This window comes from Schistocerca nitens, chromosome 7 (genome assembly GCF_023898315.1).
Source record: "Schistocerca nitens isolate TAMUIC-IGC-003100 chromosome 7, iqSchNite1.1, whole genome shotgun sequence".
NCBI lineage: Eukaryota > Metazoa > Arthropoda > Insecta > Orthoptera > Acrididae > Schistocerca > Schistocerca nitens.
In genome coordinates this window covers 466,007,202-466,035,186 of record NC_064620.1, presented here as the reverse complement: position 1 = coordinate 466,035,186, position 27,985 = coordinate 466,007,202, and the positions used below count along the sequence as shown (strand labels likewise).

Below are 27,985 nucleotides of genomic sequence, written 5' to 3'. Positions count from 1 at the left end.
AACTGTTTAAATGATGAATAGCATCTGCTACAGTTATTCCTGAGAAGCAAGGCACTGTGTTCTGTACCATGTTATGAGACATTTTTGCAGTCTCAATACAAAAACATGTAAATGATGAATGTCAATTATTTCTATTATTTCTGAGATGAGTAATTGAAGTATGGCACTGTGTTCTGTAATGTAATGTGTAAGACTTTCTTCAATGCATCAGTGATTTTCTTGAAAGTTATCATTATATATTTGTTAATATATAATACTGCACACAATCTCTTAAGTTTGTAACTGATATCATCTTAATGTCTTCTTCATGTATAATGTCAGTTTTTTCGACATTTTTTAATTTAAATTCATAGATCAACTTAGTTCAACAGAATATCAGGACAACATGACAACTTGATAAACTGAGAGCACATTTACTTAATGAAAATAATGTGCAGTATAATTTTATTGCCTATTTCTTCATTAATCAGAGGGCAGGTACAGTACAGATATGCATTACTTGTCAAAACACCATGAAATAATATAACATATATTTCCTTTACAGTTTCTGTACAACCAGGTAGCTCCAATGTGCATATCCTGTACTTGTTCCCCTGCCCCCACTCTTACACCTCGTATTAACAATGGCAAAATTATATCTTTGAAACACAAGTATTTATATAAAAACTTATTTTTCATTAAATATACAATCATCAAATCATTTAAACAAAATGTGTAACAAAAATGAAGCTACCTTCTGATGTTCATACATCTAGAATATTTCTGTTATTTGCTAGCACCTTTAGCTTAGAAACAAAATTTCTCCACACACACCCTTCATTTACAAGCAACTAATTCCCTTTTCTTATGTCTCTTGGTTAGGTTTTCTGAACCCATAGTATTGTGTAACACCACTGCACACCTTGTTACTTGTTTGTCAGCAGTTTTTTGGATGGAATAAAATGGAGAAGATTGCAGACACAGAAGATATATATGATGCAAATAGTCAGCAGGTAAGTCAATATCTACTGCCTAAATATTTAAACATAAATCTTACTTTCCATTTAAGTGACATGTTTCATAATAAAAATTCAGCTACAACAAGACACAACTACCAAATGTAGCTTCTTATGTGACCAATTCTCATTTGTTACAAACTGAAATATCAACACTGCCAATGGACAAAGTAAAGTTATAAATAGTGTTATCTATGGTATAGTTAACATATTTCACTTTCATTTGCTTAGTAGCTGTTTTCATACTGAACTCCACTGATCAGAAATGTAGTTCACACTGAATAATGACTATGGAGAAAGTACATCAGTGACATAGCTAGGAATTTTTCCGTAATCAAAATACTTCTCTGCTGACTTTATGAACAGTACACTCATGCAAAAACCAGAGTTAACTGCTGTCTACAATAGCAAATCTGCTTCACAACTTATTTAAGTTTGGAAGTTTGGTTTGGGGGGGGGGGGGGGGGGGGCACTCAACTGCACAGTCATCAGCGCTTAATTAAGTCATACCTGTAAAAAGAATGGAATATATCTTACAAAGTTCACAACTTCAAATATTTTTTTCTTATTTCACTTTGTATGTATTGTAGAATAAAATATTACATATATATATATATATATGGAAGTTTTTCCCACTTTATAATATTAAGCAAGATCATGAAACAATGACATGTTCAAAAGGACAAAATTTGCTAACCCGCAGTGATTGGAGTCCTTTGTGGAAAACAACAGAATAGCAGCACAATTTTACTCAGCCACAGTGTAAGAAATTGACAGATAATTGATTAGACCATGTATGAAGCATAATAACTTAAACCATATAAGGACTGGCAGGGTGTACATCTTTTCTGAACAGAAACAATAATGTAAGGCAGTAACAAAGTGGCAGGTGGCTGCTTTGTGTGTGGAAAAAAATTACATATATCAGTTTCAGCATAAGCAATCACTGTACAGTGCAAATGGCATTAAAACAGTCAACTCACCAAACTTCAAACAATTTAAATATCTAACAGATAAGTAACAAAACAACTTTTGTAATTTGTACACCAAATTCAGAATGATATGTATCAAAATTGTTTGAAATAAGTCATAAAATAAAAGGATAGCTGCTCTGAAGGAGTCCTTTTCAGTTTTCACATCATCTCTCCACAGACACAAATATATAAATCTCCTTCATCAACAAACTTCCATAAAATTGAAAAACATCTTTGCTCATAATATATTTGAAAAATCTTTAAAAACTGAAGTTCATCAGCTATATATTTCTTTTACAAGTAGAGTTCTCAGAATGAACCAATCAAAGTAATAGGTTTAAAATAAGTAATTTACACTCCTGAGGCCAGAAATTTGATTGGTTCATTTTATGCTCAGTTTTTATTATATCATTTCTAAACATCTAAGTTAACACAATGTGATATATAAAGTTTGTGTTACTGTGACAAGATGACAAGACACATGCTGACAACAGATGGTTCCTACTTCTTGTGTATTTTCTATTTATAGAATACCACAGTAAGCTGGCACAGAACCTAATATTCTGTACCAATGAACCTTAAGAAACAAATATGGACGACATATATCACACCAATAAAAAAGAATTTTTGAAGCCACCTTCAATAGCCTCAGTCTGTAGTCTTTGGAAGTGGATAGATTAGAAACAATAGATTTACAATACAGCTCATATTTAGTCTACAGTAGTGAATAGATACACATGACTTTTTTTGCAATGAGTAATTGCAAGAAGGAAAAGAAGGAAGTCACAAGATAGTACACAACAGTACAAAAGGTCATATAAACACCATGACCATTTGTTAATATAGGTTGCTACTAGCTTACATTTGGTCAATCTATTCCAAATTCTAAACAAAATCAGGTATAAAGTAATAACATCGATATCCTACAACAATAACGGTTAACAGCCCAAGGAAAATAAAAACACTTGTATGACCTCAGAGGTAACTTAATTTTTGGTATTTCCAAGAAACATCCTTTGCAATGGTGGAAACACAGAGAAAAGCAGACTGAGAAGATCTTTCATAGGAAGAAATCAATGAAAAGTAACAATATTAAGCAGAATTTTAAAATGATGAACTCTGCTATTATATTTTTTAGCTTTTATGATCATAATTTAAATTTAAAAGAGTACACAATACATCTGTTTTCACACTGAAATAAAAAAGAACCGAAACTCATTCGACATTTCAAACCATATTTGGTTGTGCCAAGATGGCAATAGGAACTTTCACTTTATTCTTGGTCCTCTTGACAAGCAGAGAATGAAAGTCGAGAGTTCGGGTTGTGCCGCACACAGCTGCCCATGTCCTGCCCAGAATTTGATGAGGAACCCTGCTTTGACGGGTGGGTACATGGGGTGCATAGGTACGGCATTGTCTTGATCACACACACCTACATATGAACATATGTTTGCAGACCATCAGCACATGAGCATGGGTCAAATTTAATGGCATTTCCAAAAAAGTTCAACCGATGAATGAAGACTCTACACACAAACAAATAACCATATATTGCATTTACATATCAGATAATACTAGAATTGGTAGGAACTTCTTTGATGGAAGACATTTTCCACTATTACACTTTCCTTTCACTCTCTTCATGGAAGAAATACATTACATAATGTAATGATCTCTGAGGAATAGCAAGAAGTGCCAAAAGGGAGTCCATAAATTTAGTTTGCTACAGTTAAAAAATTATACTTCTTGAAATCAGGCAATAACTTGGTCAAATGTTCTTTGGAAATTTATAAATGAGATTAAATACCATAAATAGAACATTATTTATTATTTTTGTAAAAAATTATCATGGTAATATCTGACTCATCCTATCATCTATGACACAGAAGACCTTACTTTTTAAAAACATTATTTGACCTCATCAAGCCTCATATAGTGTGATAGTGGCCCATCCCCATGGTGCTGTGGCCAGTTTGCAACATTGTCCCAATATAATTCACTCTTAACTTACACTATGTTACAGACACTTTGACAGTGCCAAGTCAATAGATTCTATTACACCAGCAGATACAAATGAATTTGTAAAACTGGGTAGTTTACACACACTTAAAGAGTCCATAGTTATGTGAATAGCTGTCCAGTTTCTTGCTCCTCTTCTACTGAATGACTTCGACCATTATTTACACTGTTTTTACAGCTACTTTCAGAATACATATTCACTGATGTAGAGAATGACACCACACTGCCACCAATCGAGAGCAGTCAATATGTCATGCGCCATGGCACGACAGTTCAGAAAGGTCATTCCGTCTTGACAGCAGGAGCAGAGTAATTCGCTGTAGGTCCTCCTACACCCACACCTGTGACGAGCGACAGTGGGCCGTGAGGGTGCGGGTGTGGGTGAGGGTGAGGGTGAGGGTGGGCGTGCGCGTGGGCGTTGATGCTCAGGGCGCCTGTGGCAGCCAGGGGCCCAGCCAGGTGGCCAAACACGGTGGTACTGCCAGTGCTGCCATTCCCGGAGCCCGCTCCGCCGGCACTGCCGCTGCTAGGGGTGTTGCTGCCGGGTGGCCCGCCCATCGCCGCACTCGGGGGGTTGATCCTCTTCTCCTTCTGGCGCCTGCAACAACGCAGGGGGTGGTAGCGAAATAACCCTGTTCCCGGGCTAGTTAGGTTGTGTTATGGAGCAAATGAATGGGCTAATTTTGAAATTAGATTGTAATAAGAACTGTTTGTTGGCACTAAAACATCAAATGGTCTATTTTTCTGCAGGACTGGATCATTTTAGGGGGTGAAGTATTCCACACAAGAGCAATAAACAAAATAGCGAGTGGCTGTGTTGCAAAAATGGCCCCAAATATCAGCCCAAGATGTTATATCTACATCTGACACAATCAGTGGAGATTGTAACTGATATATATGATGAATTAATGGAGTTCCAAAACTGTAAACATTGAGCACAGAAGTATATTATATAATGTAAATAATGGTAATATTTTTACATAAAATTATAATTGCTATGGCCGACAAACAGATTCGAGGGAAGAAGATAATAACAGTTCAGCATTTAATAACTTTCAGAATTAGGTAATATCTTCTACAACAAAATTATTGTGAACTGTGGTAACAATTTCCAGTCAGATGCAGTATCTCCACCTAGATTTGATAGCAAAATGTTCACTTACAAACATTCAGAAACTTCAATCATTTTCTTTGTCTAGAATTTCCTCCTTTTGAAGTACCCCTTTATTTGTTTTAAGGCCATTTTTTCCATTGTTCTCTGAGTTCTTCTGTTCCTCTTACTCACTTTAGTTTCAATTCCACATACATCCATATTTTGTACTGAGTCCTTAATCATACTTGTTTCTAAAATCTGCATCTGAGCACTTATATTCTGATAATGGTTTCCAGAGGTCCTTCAACTGTTTCCTCAAAGTAGTTGAATGCATGTTTGTGCCAAGTAGAGTAGATCACTTCTCATGACATAAAAAGGGCACTGAGTAGTAGACAGGCATTTAGAAATGAACATTAATTGCTGTGCTTTCGAAGCTAGCTCTGAAGATGGACACAATCTGAACATTTAGCAGTTTAATATCCCTTCTACAGACCTGTCTACTGTTCAGCACTGTTATGCCTGCAAGTAGAGATGCTGCCTCCTATACATAATTCTATTCCATCTCAGATTTACGTTTGATGGATATTTGTTTAGGTAAGTTTATTTTTATTTCAGCTCTGGTACTAAAAATGGAACATAATTCTACACCTATTATTTGTGATCTTTCATTATTGTAGTACCCTTTTTTTTGTTTCATCTTCAGCTTTTACTGATTCTCTCAAAAATCTTTGTTTTGTCTCACTTCTAGCTACTCAACTTACAGATCACTGAAATGCATTTGCATATGTGTAGTTGCATTTTTGTCATCTGTAAATAGTCATAACAGTTGTCCCATGGAATTCACAGTGCAAGTTGTTCTCATATTTTTTTTCCGATCACATTCAAGTATTTCATTGTGAATCAAAATTCCCTTTATGATGTCACTGCTGGTACAGTGAAAATATGTTTGAAATTTCTTTAAAAAAACATGATATTTCCTGGTGTTTTACATTCTGTAACATCACTGGCCTAACAGCACCAGATGAATCCACATCACATGCATTTCTGCAAGAGGCTGCATCTGCTCTTTGAAAATCACACATATTTCCTGTAAATGACTAAAACAAACTCACAGAACCAACAATTTATTAATATGTCAAGAAAGCTACTCCTACACCACAACAACAGTAGTTTGTGTGCCCCATACCTGTTACAGAACCATACTCGCACCACCTCCTTTTCCATGACCAGACTTTCAGCAAGCACAGCAATTTCTTCACTTGTTGGCTTTGGATTCTGTAGGAAAGCCTTCTCAAGTGCTACACGAACACTTGTCTCAATAGATGTGCGCTTCTTGCGACGACGGCCTACAGCCTCTGGTGTTGTCAGAGGGTTGCTTAAGGAGCCAGGGTTGCTTGCTGAGCTGTCTGCATCCTCTAACCACTTTTGTAACAGTGGCTTCAATTTGCACATGTTCTTGAATGACAGATTTAGAGCTTCAAACCTGAAACACAACAATAACTCTCAAGAATAAGACTTTCTCAAATATATTACACTGTTGGGTTCAAATTAATGATATGAATATAATAGAGGGAAACATTCCACATGGGAAAAATATATCTAAAAACAAAGATGATGTGACTTACCGAACGAAACTGCTGGCAGGTCGATAGACACACAAACAAACACAAACATACACACGAAATTCAAGCTTTCGCAAACAATGGTTGCTTCGTCAGGAAAGAGGGAAGGAGAGGGAAAGATGAAAGGATGTGGGTTTTAAGGGAGAGGGTAAGGAGTCATTCCAATCCTGGGAGTGGAAAGACTTACCTTAGGGGGAAAAAAGGACAGGTATACACTCGCACACACACACATATCCATCTGCACATACACAGACACAAGCAGACATTTGTAAAGGCAAAGAGTTTGGGCAGAGATGGAGCGTATACCTGTCCTTTTTTCCCCCTAAGGTAAGTCTTTCCGCTCCCGGGATTGGAATGACTCCTTACCCTCTCCCTTAAAACCCACATCCTTTCATCTTTCCCTCTCCTTCTCTCTTTCCTGACGAAGCAACCATTGTTTGCGAAAGCTTGAATTTCGTGTGTATGTTTGTGTGTCTATCGACCTGCCAGCACTTTCGTTCGGTAAGTCACATCATCTTTGTTTTTAGATATATTACACTGTTGGTTATACTTGGACTAAATTGGATAGATATCAATTTACTATGTCAGAAGTGGGAAAGGGTTCATGTACTGTTAATGATCAATTAACTGGAAAATCTAACACACTATTCCTGAGAGCAGCTTAAGACTGCATTACTTTAGCATATGTGGGAATAAAAAATACTTATGAACTTTCGGGATGCTAGAGTAATTGCAGGGCAACAACTTATGTTAATCAATACAATAGAAAACCAGCCAACGCTGCCAATTTCACTTTTATTTACTTGATAACTAGTTTTGGTTCAGGACCCATTTTCAAATCATCCAGATAGTCAAAATGGCATTTCCCAAAATGTAAGAACCATGCCAAGATATACCTATTAACCAAGTGTTAGTGACAGTTACAGAAAATACAGATAACTCTGCTGTATAACTGTTCATTTGCACTTTGTTGTAAATACAAGTTTGTTATCTTGATATGGTTCTTATATTTTGGAAAATACAGTTTTGACTATCTGGATGATTTGAAACTGGGTCCCAAATTGAATCTAGTCATCAAATAAGTAAAAGTTAAATTTGCAACTTTGGCCATTTTTTCATTGTGATGAAAAAAAAAAATACTGCTACAGAAATTATGATTAAGAAGGGTAAAGGTTAAACATCACAGAATAATTTGTATCTTTTAATAAAAAATACTTCTGCATGCAGCACACTCAATAAATATCTGATAAAGAGGCAAATGTAATTATTCATTGATACATTAGGTACAGCAAAGCAATGAGCAAAAAAAAAAAAAAAAAAAAAAAAAAAAAAAAAAAAAAAAAAAAAAAAAAAACACCCAATGAACGTTTGTGTCAGTCTTAATTTTTTTGAAAAATACATTTAAATTCATTAATTCATTACACACTTACAGAATTTCAATATTCAAAGTCATAAAGTTGAAATGTGAGAATTATAAATGGAGTTGTGACTCAGAATCAGACAAAAGTGGCAAGATGTTGCTATGGTAATATGCATATAAAGGCCCCATGATACTGAGTGTATTTCACTGAAATAACATCCAAGGTTGTTTCCTGAGACTGAACCCAGAAACTCTCTGTCATTAGTCAGCAATGATATTATCAAATGTGAGTTACAGACAATTTTAGATGAAACTGTAGATTTGGCATTGCTCTCTCATAATACCAGAAGAGTTGTAAAACACATTATAAGTTTTCTCATGCCACTTGCAGAAAATTTTAACAACTAACCTGGAGATTGTGGTTTGTGAGAAGTCATTCCCATATAGTTTCCCCATAGCAAGTCCAACATCACCTTGAGTGAACCCCAATTTTATGCGTCGCTGCTTAAAAGTTTTTGCAAACTGTTCCAATTCTTCCAGGTCAGTTGTCTCGTCTGGGCCTGGTGGTTGCGGTTCTGGAGTCCTCATCACTGTTGCACCAGCCTTGTGATGTTGGTGATGGTGATTGTGGTGGTGGTGATGGTTATGATGGTTGTGGGGAGATGGCCCATGAGCATGACTGTGTTGCTGTGATGCCTGTTGCTTCTGCAACTGCTGCAGCTGTTGTGCTGCTTGCGCCACTGCATGCTGCACCTGGGAACACATTCATTATATTTTTCTGTCTATCAGCATGAACATTATACAATTCTTGTACACACAGCATCATCACAACGGTAATGTAATTTCTGAGATATTCTGGATATAAAACAGAAAAAAAGTTAAAGAATTTGTGACTAGTAATACAATGAAGTGCCAAAGAAACTGGTATAGGCATACATACTCAAATACACAGATATGTAAACAGGCAGAATACAGCACATGAGTGATTGGACACAGCACGTCTGAGATAGGGATGAAGTGAAGATTTTTCCCATATGACAATTTCATGAGTATATCATGAATCCGGTAAAATTTCATATCTCCGACATCACTAAGGCCAGAAAAAGATCCTGCAAGAAGGGGACCAACAATGACTGAAGAGAATCGTTCAGCATGACAGAAGTGCAACCCTTCTGCAGATTGTTGCAGATTTTAATACTGGGCCATGAACAAGTGTCAGTGTGTGAACCATTCAATGAAACATCATTGATATGGGCTTTTGGAGCTGAAGGCCCACTCGTGTACCCTCGATAACTGCACTTCACAAAGCTTTATGCCTCGCCTGGGCTCATCAACACCAATATTGGACTGTTGATGACTGGAAACATGTTGCCTGGTCGGACGAGTCTCGTTTAAAATTGTATGAAATGGATGAACGTGTACGGGTATGGAGACAACCTCATGAATCCATGGTTCCTGCATTTCAGCAGGGGACTGTTCAAGCTGGTAGAGGTTCTGTAAGGGTGTGGGGGGGGGGGTGCAGTTGGAGTGATATGGGACCCCTGACATGTCTAGATATGACTCTGAAAGGTGACACATAGGTAAGCATCCTGTTTGATAACTTGCATCTATTCATGTCCATTGTGCATTCCGATGATCTTGGGGAATTCCAGTAGGACAATGCGACACCCCACAAGTCCAGACTCGCTACGGAGTGGCTCCAGGAACGCTCTGTTGAGTTTAAATACTTCCGTTGGCCACCGAACTCCCCCGACATCAACATTATTGAGCACATCTGGGATGCCTTGCAACATGCTGTTCAGAAGAGAATTCCACACCCTCCTACTCTTATGGATTTATGGACAGCCCTGCAAGATTTCTGGTTTCAGTTCCATGCAGCACTACTTCAGACATTAGTTGAGTACATGCCATGTAGTGTTTCGGCACTTCTGCATGCTTGTGGGGGCCCTGCTCGATATTAGATAGGTGTACCACCTTCTTTGGCTCTTTAATGTATTTTTTAGTGTATGCACAAAATCCTTGTTTCATTTTTTATCAGCTACTCAGCTAGGACATTTTTTGCTGGGAAAGCTTGGGCTACCAATATATGAAAATAAAAACTTACTTTCCTTTTGTGTGTACCTGACGAATACATAATTTCAGCTGCTTTTTATGTGCAAGCTTATTTTTTTTCCTTGTTGTGATATCATTTATCCTTGGCCTTCCTGTTCACTAATGATTTCTCTTACTAATGTTGTCTATGTTTTTCCTACTTTCTCTAACAGTAAGAGTCATTTCTCTTTCGTAATGCTTTGAACTGTCAGTGGGTATTAGAAGACATATCCATTCTTTTGAATATACTAGGAAATACATGGCACACATGCAACTGCTCATTGTGCTTTTCTGTGATCGCTGTGAATATGTCTCACATGGTGAGAACGTATTTCCAGAAATAAGTATTACTTTGTTAACTCTGGGACATGATAGCCAAGGAAACTTTGCCAGGTTATATTTTTATAAATTTCCACATAGAAATATTTTATTTTGTGCAGAGGTGATTCAACTGACATTTATATTGAAAAAGTAACTATTGCAACTGGGCTGAGAAACAATGAACAGAAGGAAACTGTACTTGTCAGTATTCTGTATCTTTGACAAGTCATGTCATTTCTTATTTACTTTTGCTGCTCCTCAGTTTCCTCTCCCTCATCAACTCATTTCCAGTTCCTATATTTATTAAGTGGCCTTGTATTTTAAATTCAGGTATCCAAATTCCAGTACTACCTGGAGAAACATATAAAAGTACAAAAAACTATCCTAGCCTTCTGCACTATTAGTTCCTTCCTCAGGAAAGAGGGAGTGACAGGTTAGGGAAGGTTAGGACAGAAGGACAGGTCACTCAGAATACATTATGAAAAGTATCACAGGATAAGTGTAGTCAAAGATTTGTTTCTTCCTATAGGAGGAAAAGCCATACCTCACCCTTTCTAACCTTCCCCAACCCATCCCTCTCTTTTTCTGAGACAGAAACTTATAGTAGAAAGTCTGTCACTTTAAATTTTAATATGTGTATTGGCAGGACTGGAATTTGGCCCCCCAAAGGTACTTAAAGTATGGCCAACCATTCTGTCTCAGTAATTTTATGTAGCGAATATACCTCTTGATACAGTTAAATGAGCTTGTCTTTTCCTGTTATATATTTCATACTTCAGTTTTCCTCGTTTCAGGTTTATTTTCTATGATATTCATGATACTGACTGATTCTAATTTCTTGTACTTTAATGCTCTTGTTACCCATAGATGTGGATCCAAACTCTTGTTTCTTCTCATTTACTAGATTTTTGTATTTTGCATTTTATAATGTAAGAAAATGATCTGGAATCACAATGGAAAACTACAAAGTTGAATCATGTTGAGGAACACATTTCACATTGCTGCTGGTAAATCTTTTGAGGTACAGGGTCATGATCCACAAAACTCTTCTGTTCTTAATGTTTCATTCAGAACTGCACTGGATGTCTCAGTGACGTTGCTCGAATGTTGAGTCTTGCCAATGGAGAAGCAACACATCTGAAGATGTCTGGCACAGTTCTGGACAAAATGTTAGGAACAGAAGAATTTCAAGGACCACAGCCTTATACCTTGAATGGTTTACCAGCAGCAATGTCATCCAGTTGTAAAAGCCTTCATTCTATGAACATTTCACATTGGATAATTATTATGATGTACTACAACACATAATTGCTTAATGCTGACTTTTGACCCTCTGTCACAAAGTATAAAATAAGCATGCCATGCTAAGATAAATAAATCATATAAGCATCAGGGCTTTTCTTGCTGAAGCTAAGGTCAGTGCATGAGGAGAGACTGCAAAATGGTGGGTGCTGTAATTAGACAAGTGACAGCAGATACAAAAAAGAGCATTTGTGTATCATCTTATTCAATGAGAGGAATATTATCAGTAAAACTTTGCATGGAGCATAATTGTTTTGTTTTCTGAATATGGAGAAAACTGTTTAAACAAGAGAGATTGCTGGATTCCCCAAGCACTAAACAATTAAATACAAAAAACTGCAGCCTTCTGTCATGAATTAATTCTGTCTCTAAAAATGTGAGGTTCTTTCTGAGATTGCACTATAGCCTACTCATGCATCCTGAAACTCTGCAGATGTTTGACATGCGGCTAATAATATGCAGGAATTACTACGGTTTCAAAAAACCAAATGTTTCACAGGGAAGGAAACAATGCATTCAAGCAGGTAGTCAAGGAAAGGGCGAGTTACCTGCGCTGTCTGCGTAGGTACTCCGCGCCCAGACAGATTTTGATGAGTAAACCCTTGTTGTAACAGATCCTGTAAACATCAGAGGCATATAGCCAAGAACAGAAACTTACTGTTGTTTGCAGTTGCTACAGAGAGAATATGGCATTGAATTAGAAAGGGAAGACTGGTTGTACCGGGAATTTTATGTATGATAAGCAAAAACATTTTAAAAGAAAATCCTATCTTACAGATGACAATGACAGAGTATTGTAACTTTGAGAAAGTGGGGAGAGAACAGAATGGCGCAAAGCTTTTGAAAATTATTGATATCTGTATATCATTTTCTTAATATTTCAAAAACCTTTGAAATCATTATTTTTTCCAAGACACACCCATCACATTCTGCAATGTAAGTCCACATTTAGTGCATTAGCAAAGTGTAATTTTCTTCTAGTTTGATAACAGATTGGGTTTACTACAAGGAACATGCACCACATGTAAATTCTCTCTTTCTTTGTACTCGACAGTACTTTGAAAAATGAAAATTAAATTTTATCTTCTGTCGTTATAATACACACAATCAATTTTCAGTAGTTACTGGTTCTGCCAAGAATAACCACAGTACACAGAACTGATGGAACTGACACTATTATACACATTTCTATAAAGTGTACACTTTATTATAAAATATTTAAGATAATGTTATCTTCTGTAGTGGTTTTGCAGTTCATTAACTTTCATGATAGGACCTTCACAGTTTTTTATGTAAAAGAATTATGGCAAAATAATTAAAACTGAGCATGCTGTCTGCAGCATTAGAGTATATATTTCTTTTTATCACTGGAGAAATGTTTGTTTATAAGAAAATTTTAAACCCAGATTCACATTTCTGTGAAACATGATGACATATTTTCAACATGCACTTCATTCTGTGTAATTTACCTCATCTATATTTAGTACAGAGCAGCATGATAAATGAACAAAAATTGTAGGTAATATATCCATTGCAGACTAGGATATTGCTCTGACTTGATGCATCTTGATTGGCCTATTTCCCAGCCATTTTCATAATTGCAGAACATTAGGAATCCATTCTCATTAGCATCATAAACTGAATTAATGAGTCTGTTGTTGAAATTGTCAAATTTAGATTATGTTAGAAAACAATACAGCTGACTCGGGTCTAAGGAATACTGTGTTGGCAACATATTTGGCAAAAATCACTCACCCTACTTTGCAGAAAGAAATGTGCCTGACTTCCAGGAGCTGGAGCAGTAGGTGAAGAAGTGGCTCCAGGCTGGAAAAGCACAAACTGCTGCAGAACTTGCTGTGTACTGGAGCCCAGTCCAAGAGAGCCCGATGCCGCTGCTGCAGCAGCCAGCTGATTCTGCAAGAACAGCTGCTGTCCCTGGCTCATCAGCTGAAACAATCAGTTAACACAAATCAGCAATTTAACATTTGATAATGAATTACTGTTTGAAACACCTATCTTGGATGTGACCTTGTAATATTTATTTCATCTTGGATGCATCCTTTTAATATTCATTTCATGTAAATGTACACATTATTTAAAACCTTACTCTCTATTTTCAAAAATTTTTATCTGTAGCTGTTAGGATGGGACAGCGTCTCTTCATTAATATCAAATTTTTAATGCACTATAAAAATACAAATTAGTAATTTTTTGCAGTAAAAAATTATCAGTAGTGTCAATTATTTACATTTTCCTGTTCAACATGAAAAAGGATTGGGATGGGTGGATTTTGCAGTTCTCAACAAGAGAACAAAATAGGTACAGCTGACTGATGGAATAAGTAAACACAATAAATTAGCATGTAATGGAGATGCTGAGTGGTGCATATAAGTATGAACAAGGAGTCCATTATAGTATTTAATCATATAAAGATATGGCCATTTCAATATTTGTGTCTCTCTTCCTCTCTTCTTGTGTTGGAGAGAATGCCTCTTCCCTGCAAGATAATGGAGAAATGGTTTTGTGTGTCTGCGAAGGAGCACTGTAAAATGACTTGGGACAAAGAACATTGTCTCTCAGAAACAATGCTCTGGATCCCTGTGACCACAAAAATAGAAGAAAACTTTATTAAAAAGATCATTGTAAAACTTTTGTTGAGACTGAGAAGAGTATAGAGTGGATACTCTAACACAAACAAATGTTTTCGAACATTTGGTCTCACTAAGTGATATGGTACCAAATACTGACTGAAGAATTCAAAAGTCAAGGCATCTAAAAACAACAATCTATAGTTATGTTCAATAAACTTAGTCACACAACTGAGAAACCAAATGAAAATTTTCTGTTTGCTGTTTTGCTAAAGAAAGTATTGTGGGCAAGGTGAAATGGTTGCCTCCACTCATCACGATATTCATTCAGTTGACAACTGTAGAGTCAGCTACATACTTTTGTTGTACTCTTGTAAGATGTTCAAAAAATTGGTTCAAATGGCTCTGAGCACTATGGGACTCAACATCTGAGGTCATCAGTCCCCTAGAACTTAGAACTACTTAAACCTAACTAACCTAAGGACATCACACACATCCATGCCCAAGGCAGGATTCGAACCTGCGACCGTAGCGGTCGTGCGGTTAGTGGTGCCATTCTTTTGGAGCATTTCCACACCTATTTTTTACCATTTGTGTCCACCCCAACTGCTGTTTGGTTTGTGTGGAAAATAGGGTTAGGGAATACCAGGAAAAATCTGAGACAAGGCAAAAAAAATCCTTAATGCATGCTGATTGGCTTACCAACATTCAGCTGTATAGTCACCTAAGTCTGCCTTTGAATACAGAGCCATGTTTTGCTTTTTTATAAGGAATAGCCTAATTTCTTTTGGTGAAACATGTTTCCACGTGTATCTCACTGAATGTGTTGTTACTGAAATCACCTTTGGTACTTTTTTGTTGCACACACAATTTCATGAATAATGCCTGTGAAATGGAGCTGGGAACGTTCGAGTTCCATTGTTAGCATAGCATTCTGAGGAAGCGTGAGTCACTATTGTAAAACAGAGAATGGGAGCTTGATAATATCACCATAAACCCTCCATTTACACGTGACAGAATGCAATTTACTGCCACTTCCTTCATTGTCATTAACTACAGACTCACATCAGTGGATAAAGGAATAATGCCTTTATCTTCAATTTCAACATTTAACTATCTTTTATTCTCAGTATCCTGACATAAATACTCGGCAACATCACTGGCACTTGCACATTCTCTGCATGTGTAATTTTTTCACTTACAAGGACAACTAAATTTATTATATTTAAATCTTATAATCAGTGAATTAACTTTGTGGAATAAAATAATGGGTTGGTGAGCTGACAGCCTGGAATTTGGATGACTAACCTATGGTACCATCGCGACAATGAAATTTTAAGAATACCTCATACTATACACTCGCACAATACACTAGATGCAATTTCAGAGGGAAATACTGGCCTTTTGAATTCAGTAATCTGTGGCAAGTGATTGACTTCAAATTAAATATTTGTTCAGAAATGATCTACCCTTCCTAAAACCATCTTGATATTCGCCAAAATTCTCTCTAGTATTGTTTCTACTCTGTTCAATGTAATCTCCGAAAACATGTCATTTGCAGCTAGTTGCAAAGAAATTCAAATGTAGTTATTAAATATCTTGCTTATCTTTCTTATGTTATAGATGAATTGATGCCACCTTCCACTCTCCTGGCAGTTTTTCTGTTTTCCAAGTTTTCTCAAATATTAATTTTAGCTCATTTTTTTATTTTTGGTAGAGACCATTTCAAAGGTTCTGCTGTAATAGAGTACTCTCCATTAACTTTAGAAGACTTAAATAACTTCTTTGATAGCTGAGAGTACATATTCTCCTAGATTTTCAAGAGTGTTTGAGTATCTGAATTTATGGATTAGTTCTGGACAATTAAGAAGCTGATCAAAATATTTTACAAGTATTTTGAAATTTTCACCATTACGTAAGCCAAATCGGTAAGGTTCAACCCAGACCCAGCTGTTAGATTTACATTTGAAATATATCTACCTAACTCTTCAAATCTCACATTCTCCTAATGGGAAAGAGTCTCTTTAGCAGTTCATTTGCGGAGCTAAATTTTCTCACACAGTCACTTGTTTTACCACCATGTAGCCCAGGGTAGCCAAACGTTCTTACCTTACCTTGCCAATAGTGTTGAAGAGTTTTGGAAACAGAGGAACGAAGTAAATAGTCTAGCTCTGTAATGAGACATATGATGAAAGGGAATGCTCTGATGACTTTCTTGCAATGATGATGATACCAATTGAGAAAAAGAGAAATACCAAAAATATGTGAAGAGTATACGTCAGTCCAATTTCTCAAGCAAATAAAATACTGCTGAGATGATGATTGGGGGTCACTCAACTGCTCAGTCATCAGTGCCCGTACAAAGTTCCAATTTTTACACAGTCCAGTTTTTTTACACAGTACAATCTAGCCACAGTCACAAATAATGATGATGATGAAATGATGAGGGAAACACAAACCCAGTTCCTGGACAGAGAAGTACCCCATCCCGACCGGGAGTCGAACCTGGGAGGGTTCTACCCCAGAGGTAGCAACGCTAGCCACTAGACCATGAACTGCGGACGTAAATACTGCTGAGAGTGCTGAATAAACGGCTACATGGCAAATTGTGTATACGGACTGGGGAGGAACATTTTAGAATTTCGAAGAGGAAAAGGAACAAGGACCTGCTAAAAATCGCACGGAAAATATGTATGAGAAAGATAGAGAAATTTGTGCTGTACCGACCGGTTTGGGAAATGCTTGTGACAGAGTTCAATGGAACGATGGTTATTTTGAAGAGGAAAGGAGTAAAGTGGGAGGAAGACGATTGGTACAGAATCTATATTTACACCAGAAGGTAAGACTAAGGATTGGAAAAGAAATGTCAGAGGCAAGCAGCGGTGGAAAGGGTGTTAGACATGATTGTTGCCTCCACCTTTCTTGTTTAACATACATGTGGAAGAGATTATTGCGACAGGCTTGGATGGAAAAAAGAGGAATGTGTGTTGATGGGGAGAGAATAGTATTATATAGTTTGCTAATGATGTGTTATTAGTGGCATAAATAAAATGCTAAAAGATCTGAATGAAGCTTGTGTGGATTATAGGATGAGCATCAATACAGCAAAAACAAGGAGTTTAGTGGTAATCACGGAAGGAGACTAGCAAATATCAAGACAGGACGAGTTATTACTAGCTAAGTAAGAGCATTCACATATGTTGGAAGTAAGTTCACTGAAGAGATGTCATCAGGAGGTGAAAACTCGCACTGCTATAGTGAAGGAAGCGTTCAGTAGAAAAAGGAGATAATTATGTAGCCAACTAGATAAAGGTCTGAGGATAAGGCTGGGCAAGTGTTTCATCTGGAATGATGCACTTATGGGGCAAGAACGTGGACATTAACGTGAGATGATGAAAAAAGGCTAGATGCATTTGAGAGGTGAATGTGGAGGAGAATGGAGAGGATAAGCTAGATGAAAAGAGTGAGTAACGAAAGACTGTTGGAAATGATTGGTGAAACGAGAAAAATGCTGGAAATTGTAAGAGTCAGGAAGAACTGGATGGGACATTCGTTGAGATGGGAATGCTTGCTTTGGAAGCAATAGTTAGTGAGGGAGGGAGATTGAGAATAAGGAGGAGATACAGGACGATAGACGCTATAAAGGTAAGCGAAAATTACTCAGACGTGAAGAGTATAGCGGAAGACAGGGAAGCATATGGAGAGCTACTATGTGGAAATCTGCATTTGGGCATAACACTATTGATGCTGCTGTATATTTGAGGTAGGTTGCCAATCTTTGCACCATGCTGAAATCTTGTCAAGTCCACGAGACTCAGAGGGCCATAGACGCGGGTTCTCAGGTAGATGCCGTGTTTCTTGACTTCCGCAAGGCGTTCGATACAGTTCCCCACAGTCGTTTAATGAACAAAGTAAGAGCATATGGACTATCAGACCAATTGTGTGATTGGATTGAAGAGTTCCTAGATAACAGAACGCAGCATGTCATTCTCAATGGAGAGAAGTCTTCCGAAGTAAGAGTGATTTCAGGTGTGCCGCAGGGGAGTGTCGCAGGACCGTTGCTATTCACAATGTACATAAATGACCTTGTGGATGACATCGGAAGTTCACTGAGGCTTTTTGCGGATGATGCTGTGGTATATCGACAGGTTGTAACAATGGAAAATTGTACTGAAATGCAGGAGGATCTGCAGCGAATTGACGCAAGGTGCAGGGAATGGCAATTGAATCTGAATGTAAACAAGTGTAATGTCCTGCGAATACATAGAAAGAAAGATCCCTTATCATTTAGCTACAATATAGCAGGTCAGTAACTGGAAGCAGTTAATTGGGAGTACGCAGTTATCTGGGAGTACGCATTAAGAGTGATTTAAAATGGAATGATCATATAAAGTTGATCGTCGGTAAAGCAGATGCCAGACTGAGATTCATTGGAAGAATCCTAAGGAAATGCAATCCGAAAACAAAGGAAGTAGGTTACAGTACGCTTGTTCGCCCACTGCTTGAATACTGCTCAGCAGTGTGGGATCCATACCAGATAGGGTTGATAGAAGAGATATGGAAGATCCAACGGAGAGCAGCGCGCTTCGTTACAGGATCATTTAGTAATCGCGAAATCGTTACGGAGGTGATAGATAAACTCCAGTGGAAGACTCTGCAGGAGAGACGCTCAGTAGCTAGGTACGGGCTTTTGTTGAAGTTTCGAGAACATACCTTCACCGAGGAGTCAAGCAGTATATTGCTTCCTCCTACGTATATCTCGCGAAGAGACCATGAGGATAAAATCAGAGAGATTAGAGCCCACACAGAGGCATACCGACAATCCTTCATTCCACGAACAATATGAGACTGGAATAGAAGGGAGAACCGATAGAGGTACTCAGGGTACCCTCCGCCACACACCGTCAGGTGGCTTGCGGAGTATGGATGTAGATGTTACTGGATTTTTGCAGCTTTTTTCTGATAGTACTTCATTACAGATATCTGCATCATCTGTGAGAAGTCTGAGGTTAACGCTGTTAGTGTCATCAGTTAGTCTACAGTATAACAAGGAACAGTCAGTGTTTCACAACAGAACATGTTTGACTGTTTGCGACAGCAGACCAGGCGATAAAATGACAAATACAGCGGCGCAAAAGCTAGAACTGGTATGTCGGTCGAGGTTTGAAAACTGGAGAGGAAAAGGTTACCGGTGGAAGTGCGACACACACAGAATGGATGTGGAAGTGCCACTTACCTGGTTGAGGGAGAGTAGCGCGGCCTGAACGGAGGCGGAAGCGGACGCCGGCCCCGCCCCTGACGCCGCCCCCGGAACCGCCCCCGGCGTCATCGGTGGCCCCGGCGACCCGCCTCCGGAGCTACGCTGCGACACCACCTCCGTCACCTGTCAAGGACCAAACCTGCCCTTCAACAGTCTCGCATTGATGGGTCGCTGCCCAAGACTGGACGGCGTCTAGGATTTAACGGAGAACGTGACTCCATTGAAATTAGTTGGCATCTGATATTTAAGGTCCGAAGTTGTGCCGTTGTCGCAACAAGCACCGTCTACAGTTAGCACAGCGCTCCGCTGCGACAGAAAATAGCTTGAAATTCTCTGCGTTCCGTAAAGATACATTAAAGAACCTTAAATTCACGTACGGCATCGACTTCTGTTCTACCTCTAACAAGGAAACATCACTAACTTGACCTCTTATTTTAAGGAGGAAAGAAAAGCACACTTGTAAGATAATCAGCACCAGTAATCGATGCTGGGCAAAAGTCTGGGACGTAACTCTGATAGCAGGCAGTTGTGACTTTTTGCAAGTACACCGTTTAAATTTTCGCGTGCACAGGTCGTTCGTCGTTCGTTCCGCCCCACTGCAGCTGCCTAACGCTCGAAAGCGAAGTGCTGTACAGTGGGGAGGGAAGAGGTTTGTGAAATTCTATTGCGAAATTCTGTATGGAATATTACCTCGCTCAGCTTCTTCCTTTTCGTTTACTATAAAATTATTGTTAATTTTCTTAACAAAGTTGGGACAAATCTTGTTTGTGATGAAACTTCAGAAATGGTGTGAATTGATAAATCAAAACTATGTACTTTACTTCTAAATCTGTTTGCTAAGAGTACAACGAAAAACCAGTCAAAATTGCAAATTTCACTTCTTTTATTCGGTCGATGACCAGTTTCAGGCCGGGTCCAATTTTCAAATCATCGTAACATAGACAAAATTTGCGAAAATGCAAAAACCATGTCAATAATGTGCAACCAAATATTTACAGCGCATACGGGGTGTTTTTTAACAATTAAAGATGGACAAAATTTTGATAGCTTTGGCTCTTTTAACTGTAATTATGAACTTGTGTATTCTTTTCATACAATTGAATGTACGTTGTAACCATTTGTTTCAGATGGCTACACAGAGTAGACACGCTGGAAGCCAAATAAATAACAAGAAGTTCTTCAGGCCCGATCTATGATACCACGTGATCATGTGGATTCCGGGTAATCATCGTTATACGTATCATAGAAGGTGCGCCTCAGTTCCTGCTATGGTGAGAACTACGGCAGCGGTCAGCATGACTATTGTTAGGAAGTAGGGACCTGTAAATATAGCTGAAGGCATCATCCTTACAACATGAAGACGAAATTTCAGTCTCCATCTTCTAAAAAAAAAAATAAATAAATAAATAAATAAAAATGAATAAAAAAGTAAAAAAAATTAAAAAATCCGAAATTCACATACCTACAATTCACATATCTACAATGTCTGTAAGCATTTCAGACAACGATTGTTAATTTTAATTAGAGCTGGAATTTTTCTTTAAATAGACGAAATTTTTGTATACAAATACGTTTCATATTTGAGAGCTGGCAGACGCAATTCTTCGCGCAGCGGAAACGGCAACGCAGTGGGAACCGACAACCCCAGACTCTCAATGGTGTCATGCTGGCGAGAGCAGTACAGCCCTCTCACCGTAAAATCCAAACTAGTTAAAAGTAGAACTGTAGACAGTTGAATTTAAATTAACTGGCATCCGACAGCAAGCGGGATGGAACGCTCCCGCCAGAAAATCGTCGATGTCAGTTGTATTGTCATTGTGGGATCTGTCTGTTTGCCATTCCGGCTGCGCAAAACATTGTTTCCGCCATTTCTCAAGTAGGAAACTTTTCTAATTTAGCAAATTTCACCTATTTTATGAAAAAACGAAAGTCTGATCCTAATTAAAACGAAGAGCAGAATCTGGTATGTTTAGATACACTATTGACAATTATGTGTGTTCTACGTGTTTTTAGCATCGGACTTTAAACATCAGATACCAACTAATTTAAATTAGACCATAATTCTGGGTTTATAACCAAACGAGGCGATAATATAACATGTGAGTAAACTGGAGCAATAGAGCACGAGTAAATACAAATACCTTTGTCGCCTTGGGATTATCGTGTAAACTAGTGGAAGTTGTTTACTCAAAAATTAAAAACTATGTTCGCTTACTTGTGTGAATAACTAAACATAAACTGTGAGTTTAATAAACCATACCGTGATAGCACCTACCTGGCCAGACGAAATATGTCAGCGAAGTCTGCATTAATACCACGGCTAAAGAGACATTCTCGCAACGAGAATCTTTCAGTAAACAACTAAAAATTTCAAAGAAAGAAGAGCCAGAAGGCAACACGACATTCTGACTTTTTTTTCGGTACCACTTTGTTTTCCCACACTAGCGTCTCAGCACGAGTAACGAGATTGTCAGCATTCTGGAAGCATTCAAGTTCGGGCTTGAGGACTCGCTTAAAAAAGAGCATCACGGAGCGGAGAGGGGAGCTGTTGTCGTCCCTTAAAACACTTGATAAATCGGATTTGTCGACAGCGAGGGCGCCTGACGATCACGTTCGTCCCCAGGCGCCCTTCGCCCCAGCCACAGCAGCAGATGCGACCTCCGGAACGCAGCACGCGCCCCCCTTCAGCTGTGGGTTACTTGTTCCTATCGTTCAGCTGTGAGACTGTTTAACGACAAGGAATGTGACTAGACACTGCCACAATTCTTTAACCATCCCTAGAGATTGGAAGAACTGAATCATCCAAATTCCGGTCTGTCTAGGACGCTCGAAAGTTTTCGGTTTGGGTACGAACCGCTAAGTTCCGCAAAATACACTCCTGGAAATTGAAATAAGAACACCGTGAATTCATTGTCCCAGGAAGGGGAAACTTTATTGACACATTCCTGGGGTCAGATACATCACATGATCACACCGACAGAACCACAGTCACATAGACACAGGCAACAGAGCATGCACAATGTCGGCACTAGTACAGTGTATATCCACCTTTCGCAGCAATGCAGGCTGCTATTCTCCCATGGAGACGATCGTAGAGATGCTGGATGTAGTCCTGTGGAACGGCTTGCCATGCCATTTCCACCTGGCGCCTCAGTTGGACCAGCGTTCGTGCTGGACGTGCAGACCGCGTGAGACGACGCTTCATCCAGTCCCAAACATGCTCAATGGGGGACAGATCCGGAGATCTTGCTGGCCAGGGTAGTTGACTTACACCTTCTAGAGCACGTTGGGTGGCACGGGATACATGCGGACGTGCATTGTCCTGTTGGAACAGCAAGTTCCCTTGCCGGTCTAGGAATGGTAGAACGATGGGTTCGATGACGGTTTGGATGTACCGTGCACTATTCAGTGTCCCCTCAACGATCACCAGTGGTGTACGGCCAGTGTAGGAGATCGCTCCCCACACCATGATGCCGGGTGTTGGCCCTGTGTGCCTCGGTCGTATGCAGTCCTGATTGTGGCGCTCACCTGCACGGCGCCAAACACGCATACGACCATCATTGGCACCAAGGCAGAAGCGACTCTCATCGCTGAAGACGACACGTCTCCATTCGTCCCTCCATTTACGCCTGTCGCGACACCACTGGAGGCGGGCTGCACGATGTTGGGGCGTGAGCGGAAGACGGCCTAACGGTGTGCGGGACCGTAGCCCAGCTTCATGGAGACGGTTGCGAATGGTCCTCGCCGATACCCCAGGAGCAACAGTGTCCCTAATTTGCTGGGAAGTGGCGGTGCGGTCCCCTACGGCACTGCGTAGGATCCTACGGTCTTGGCGTGCATCCGTGCGTCGCTGCGGTCCGGTCCCAGGTCGACGGGCACGTGCACCTTCCGCCGACCACTGGCGACAACATCGATGTACTGTGGAGACCTCACGCCCCACGTGTTGAGCAATTCGGCGGTACGTCCACCCGGCCTCCCGCATGCCCACTTTACGCCCTCGCTCAAAGTCCGTCAACTGCACATACGGTTCACGTCCACGCTGTCGCGGCATGCTACCAGTGTTAAAAGACTGCGATGGAGCTCCGTATGCCACGGCAAACTGGCTGACACTGACGGCGGCGGTGCACAAATGCTGCGCAGCTAGCGCCATTCGACGGCCAACACCGCGGTTCCTGGTGTGTCCGCTGTGCCGTGCGTGTGATCATTGCTTGTACAGCCCTCTCGCAGTGTCCGGAGCAAGTATGGTGGGTCTGACACACCGGTGTCAATGTGTTCTTTTTTCCATTTCCAGGAGTGTAGTTCATATCGGACAAGTATCAAGGAGAGAATAGGAATTGCTATTATTAGCATCGCTCCTCTTGCAGGGAGTGAGGCAAACTGAGAAAAGCGCACAGTGGTGTCAATTTTTTTCTGTAATTCCATCGACAGGCCCTGCTGGATCCTTCGGTACCGACCGCCCGCCATGTCATCCTCTACCAATGGCGTCGTTGGATGCGATATGGAGTGGCGCGTGGTCAGCACTCCGCTCTTCCGGCCGATGTCAGTTTTCGTGATCGGGAGCCGCTACTACTCAGCCAGGTAGCTCGTCAGTTGTCATCACGAGGCTGAGTGCACCCCGTTCCACTCTTCCCACCACGGAAAAGTCCAAGGCAATACCGGGAATCAAACACGGGCCCACCGCATGGCAGTCACCCGCACTGACCACTCAGCTACAAAGGTGAACCATACTCTTTCTTTCCCACATCAAATCCGGTGCCTTAATCCCGCTTTAAACTCATTGTCATCATCACTGAGGCTCGGAAAAGTGACAATTTTCATTTGTAACTGTGCCAGAAGAGGCAGCACATCAATCTATTTAGTTGGCAGTATGGAACGTTACCACTGTACTGAAAACTGGACAGTGGTTTAGACGTCCCTCTGTTCAGCAACTTCTTACAGTTGTTTGAACAACTCTGACGACTTTACGAACTGGGTGGGACTACCACGAGATTTTCCCTTCTTTTTTGCTGTCTGTTTCAACAGTTTCTGTAATACGAAATGATCACGTATGGGATGAGGTAACAATGGGTTTTAACGTCCCGTCAATGACGCTGTCACTGGAGACGAAACGCAGACTCAGACTGGAGAAGGAAATCCGCTGTGTCCGTTCAAAGGAACCATCCCGACATTTGCCTTAAATGAAGTAGGGAAATCACAATAAAACCTAAAGCTGGGTGACAGGGCAGCGATCTGAACGCCATTATCTCGATAAAGACTCCATTGTGACACCACTGCGCCGCCTCACTCGCATGAATGAATCACGCCGAAGAAATGTGAAACTGGGAGGAGTTGGGGTATAATCGGATAGCTAAGGGGAAAGCTAGATGATAACGACAATTTTCATTGTTGGGACTTCAAATCTATTTTAGTGAAATGAAATGAAATGTCGTGTGGCTAGGGCCTCCCGTCGGGTAGACCGTTCGCCTGGTGCAGATCTTTCGATTTGACGCCACTTCGGCAACCTGCGCGTCGATGGGGATGAAATGATGATGATTAGGACAACACAACACCCAGTCCCTGAGCGGAGAAAATCTCCGACCCAGCCGGGAATCGAATCCGGGACCTTAGGATTGACATTCTGTCACGCTGACCACTCAGCTACCGGGGCCGGACTATTTCAGTGAAAGATAACAAGGCATGATCAACATATATGAACTATGAGGACATATTTTTGATGGTTTAAATTATATTTAATACAACTCAGCGCTGTGCAATATAGGGTTTGTACCCCATACCTTAAGGTGGGGCACAAACAGGCAATGTTATATTCTCCATCTGAGGCATGGGACACAGATACTCATGCTAGTCATCTTAACTCCACCCTGTGCAATCCATGAGCCCACTTCTCAACAAGCATCTGACTGACAAGTAGGTCTCTTTGCAAAGACGAAAAAGCGTTTCGTTGTCATCTTCAGAAGAGTTGTTAACCTCATTCGTCTTCGGACACTTCTGATTCTTTTTTGCGGTCTAGATCCGAAGACCCTCGATTTTTTTTTTTTTTTTTTTTTTTGAGAATGCCGGGAAGATGCTTTTCTTGTACTGAGTTCATTTTTGTAGGAAGCCCGTGATCACGGCGCATTTTCCTCTTGACCTGGTTGGTGATGGTCTCTCGTAATAAGGAACTGGCTTTAACTCTCCGGTGATACAGTGAATGAAGGCTGTGTTTACAGATCAGTCGACGGACCAGTATCCGGAGACGCAGCAATAATGACTGTGTTGTATTCTGGAAATCTAGCATTATTCTTTCTGCTGTATTTGATGGCGCTAATTTCTCTTCGCCAAATTCATTCGCATTAAGCGGGAACATACCCGCGTTTTTAAACTAAGATAGGTCATTTCGCATTGTTGCTGTTCTAGGACATCAATGTTCGAAAAACTGATCTGTCATTACTGGGTTGCCACTCTTCTCGGATGGCTGTTAAGCCATATCTTAATTACCTGACCGTATGGTCCCACCTCAAACGAAAATACACCTCTTCAATAAGGGAGAATTAATCGCACTATCAGTGACAAAAGTAATCTAAATATTAGGGCAAAATAGTTGTGAATTCTATACATAATTATTAAACTGAAGATATTGCAACGTGTGCACGCAAGTAGCGTAACGTTAACGGCATAAACTTGTTACGTCGCACATATAAGTTACATGTAACGAAGTTATGAGGTAATATCAGGTAGTCTCGGCTTTAACTCATTGCCGCTACCCGGCTTCACCCCTGCTGTACCTTAACTCTAAAACTCCTTCCGCATAAGAAGGAATGTGAAGATTGTTTAACATGGCATTTATTCATAAAACCTGTTAAAAGTATTATTTATTGTATTACTAGTTTCAGCTTGTAATACGACGTATAGGTTCCTTATCGAACACAAAACATCACAAAGTAAGACACACAACGACAAAAATCTAACAAATTATTTTGCTCAACAACAACGTGTCTGATACTACCAAGCATTAGGGCGATACCGGAGTTGGCAGCTGTCTTCATGGTCTAACGATCAAAAAATAATGTGACCCACTCGGAAAGAGAAATATGAGTGTTCCCGGTTCTACTCCCAAACTCGATTATACGCAAACTTCCTCGACTGAATATGAGGCAGCCTGGGCTGTATCAAATTTTCTTTGTATAACGTTGAAAAGAAGTGGGAAGATGCAGAAAAGTTAATTTGCGATCTACCCTTTGCTTTTAATTCATCGTCTAGACATAAACTGAATTTCGCTGTTTTGGCGCAGCTTTGACAGCTTCTCTGCGAAATTGATGGTTTACAGGTTAGTTGGTTTGCAGCCGAACTGCAAACCCAAAAACTTGTAATACCTCTGTGAATACCTTCGTAAATATTTCCAGCGTTTTATTACGGTATATTGATAATTTTTACTTATGGACCGTCTGGTGGAACTGAATAAAACACAATTTGTGTTTTATTCAGTTGCTGTCAGACGGTCCATAAGTAAAAATTATCAATATACCGTAATATTACACGCAACTGAGGAAGACAGGATTAAAAAAGTTGAAGATTTCCAGCGTTTATTTAATTATTCGTGTTTAGGACTAGTGGACGCTTGTGGAAGACTCACGAGGTTGAGGGCGGCGTGCGCGGGGCCGGCACGGCTGTCGGCCGACGCCACCGAGTCGTCGTCGTCCTCGTCATCGTCGTCGTCAGCGGGGCGGTGCGCGGGCGGGCTTCCGACGGCCACGCCCACCCTCGCCGCCGGCGCCGCAGCCTCCGAGTCGCTGCTGCTGCCTGTAAACACCACAAACGCATCCTTACGTACAGTCTCTCTCTTCCGCTTTACCACTCAATCAGATAACGTTCTTCCCGAAACGGTGTGGCGTGTAACGGTCACCAGACTACCAGAAGCCTGCCGTTCGTACTTTACTGCTAATGGGAAAACTGCTCCTCATATTACAGACACTCTTTGCCAACTTCCTGGCAGATTAAAACTGTGTGCCGGACCGAGACTCGATCTCGGGACCTTTGCCTTTCGCGGGCAAGTGCTCTACCATCTGAGCTACTCAAGCACGACTCACGCCCCGTCTTCACAGCTTAACTTCTGCCAGATGGTAGAGCACTTGCCCGCGAAAGGTAAAGGTCCCAAGTTCGAGTCTCGGTCCGGCATACAGTTTTAATCTCCCAGGAAGATTCATATCAGCGCACACTCCGCTGCAGAGTGAAAATCTCATTCTGCACTCTTTGCAAAATTATTTACATTTCCGAGGTACAATTACTACGCAGTTGCTTAAGGTATAACTGAATTCAAGCAACAGAACTGACTTTATTCTAAATATTTTTAATACAGATTACAGGCTTTTGACTACTACGGT

At 40.1% G+C, this 27,985-nt stretch overlaps 1 protein-coding gene across 1 annotated transcript in view; it reads right to left on the bottom strand.

The window, feature by feature from the left end:
- Positions 1-412: 412 nt before the first annotated feature.
- Positions 413-27,985, bottom strand: part of LOC126195695 (POU domain protein 2) — a 63,869-nt gene continuing 36,296 nt past the window's right edge. The window contains exons 5-11 of the mRNA XM_049934322.1: positions 27,238-27,404; positions 19,602-19,748; positions 13,533-13,724; positions 12,326-12,394; positions 8,473-8,816; positions 6,268-6,564; positions 413-4,586 (exon numbers count right to left, since the gene is read on the bottom strand). Of these exons, the coding sequence (XP_049790279.1) occupies positions 4,271-4,586; positions 6,268-6,564; positions 8,473-8,816; positions 12,326-12,394; positions 13,533-13,724; positions 19,602-19,748; positions 27,238-27,404 (1,532 nt within the window). The 3' untranslated portion in view covers positions 413-4,270. The remainder of the gene's footprint in view (positions 4,587-6,267; positions 6,565-8,472; positions 8,817-12,325; positions 12,395-13,532; positions 13,725-19,601; positions 19,749-27,237; positions 27,405-27,985) is intronic.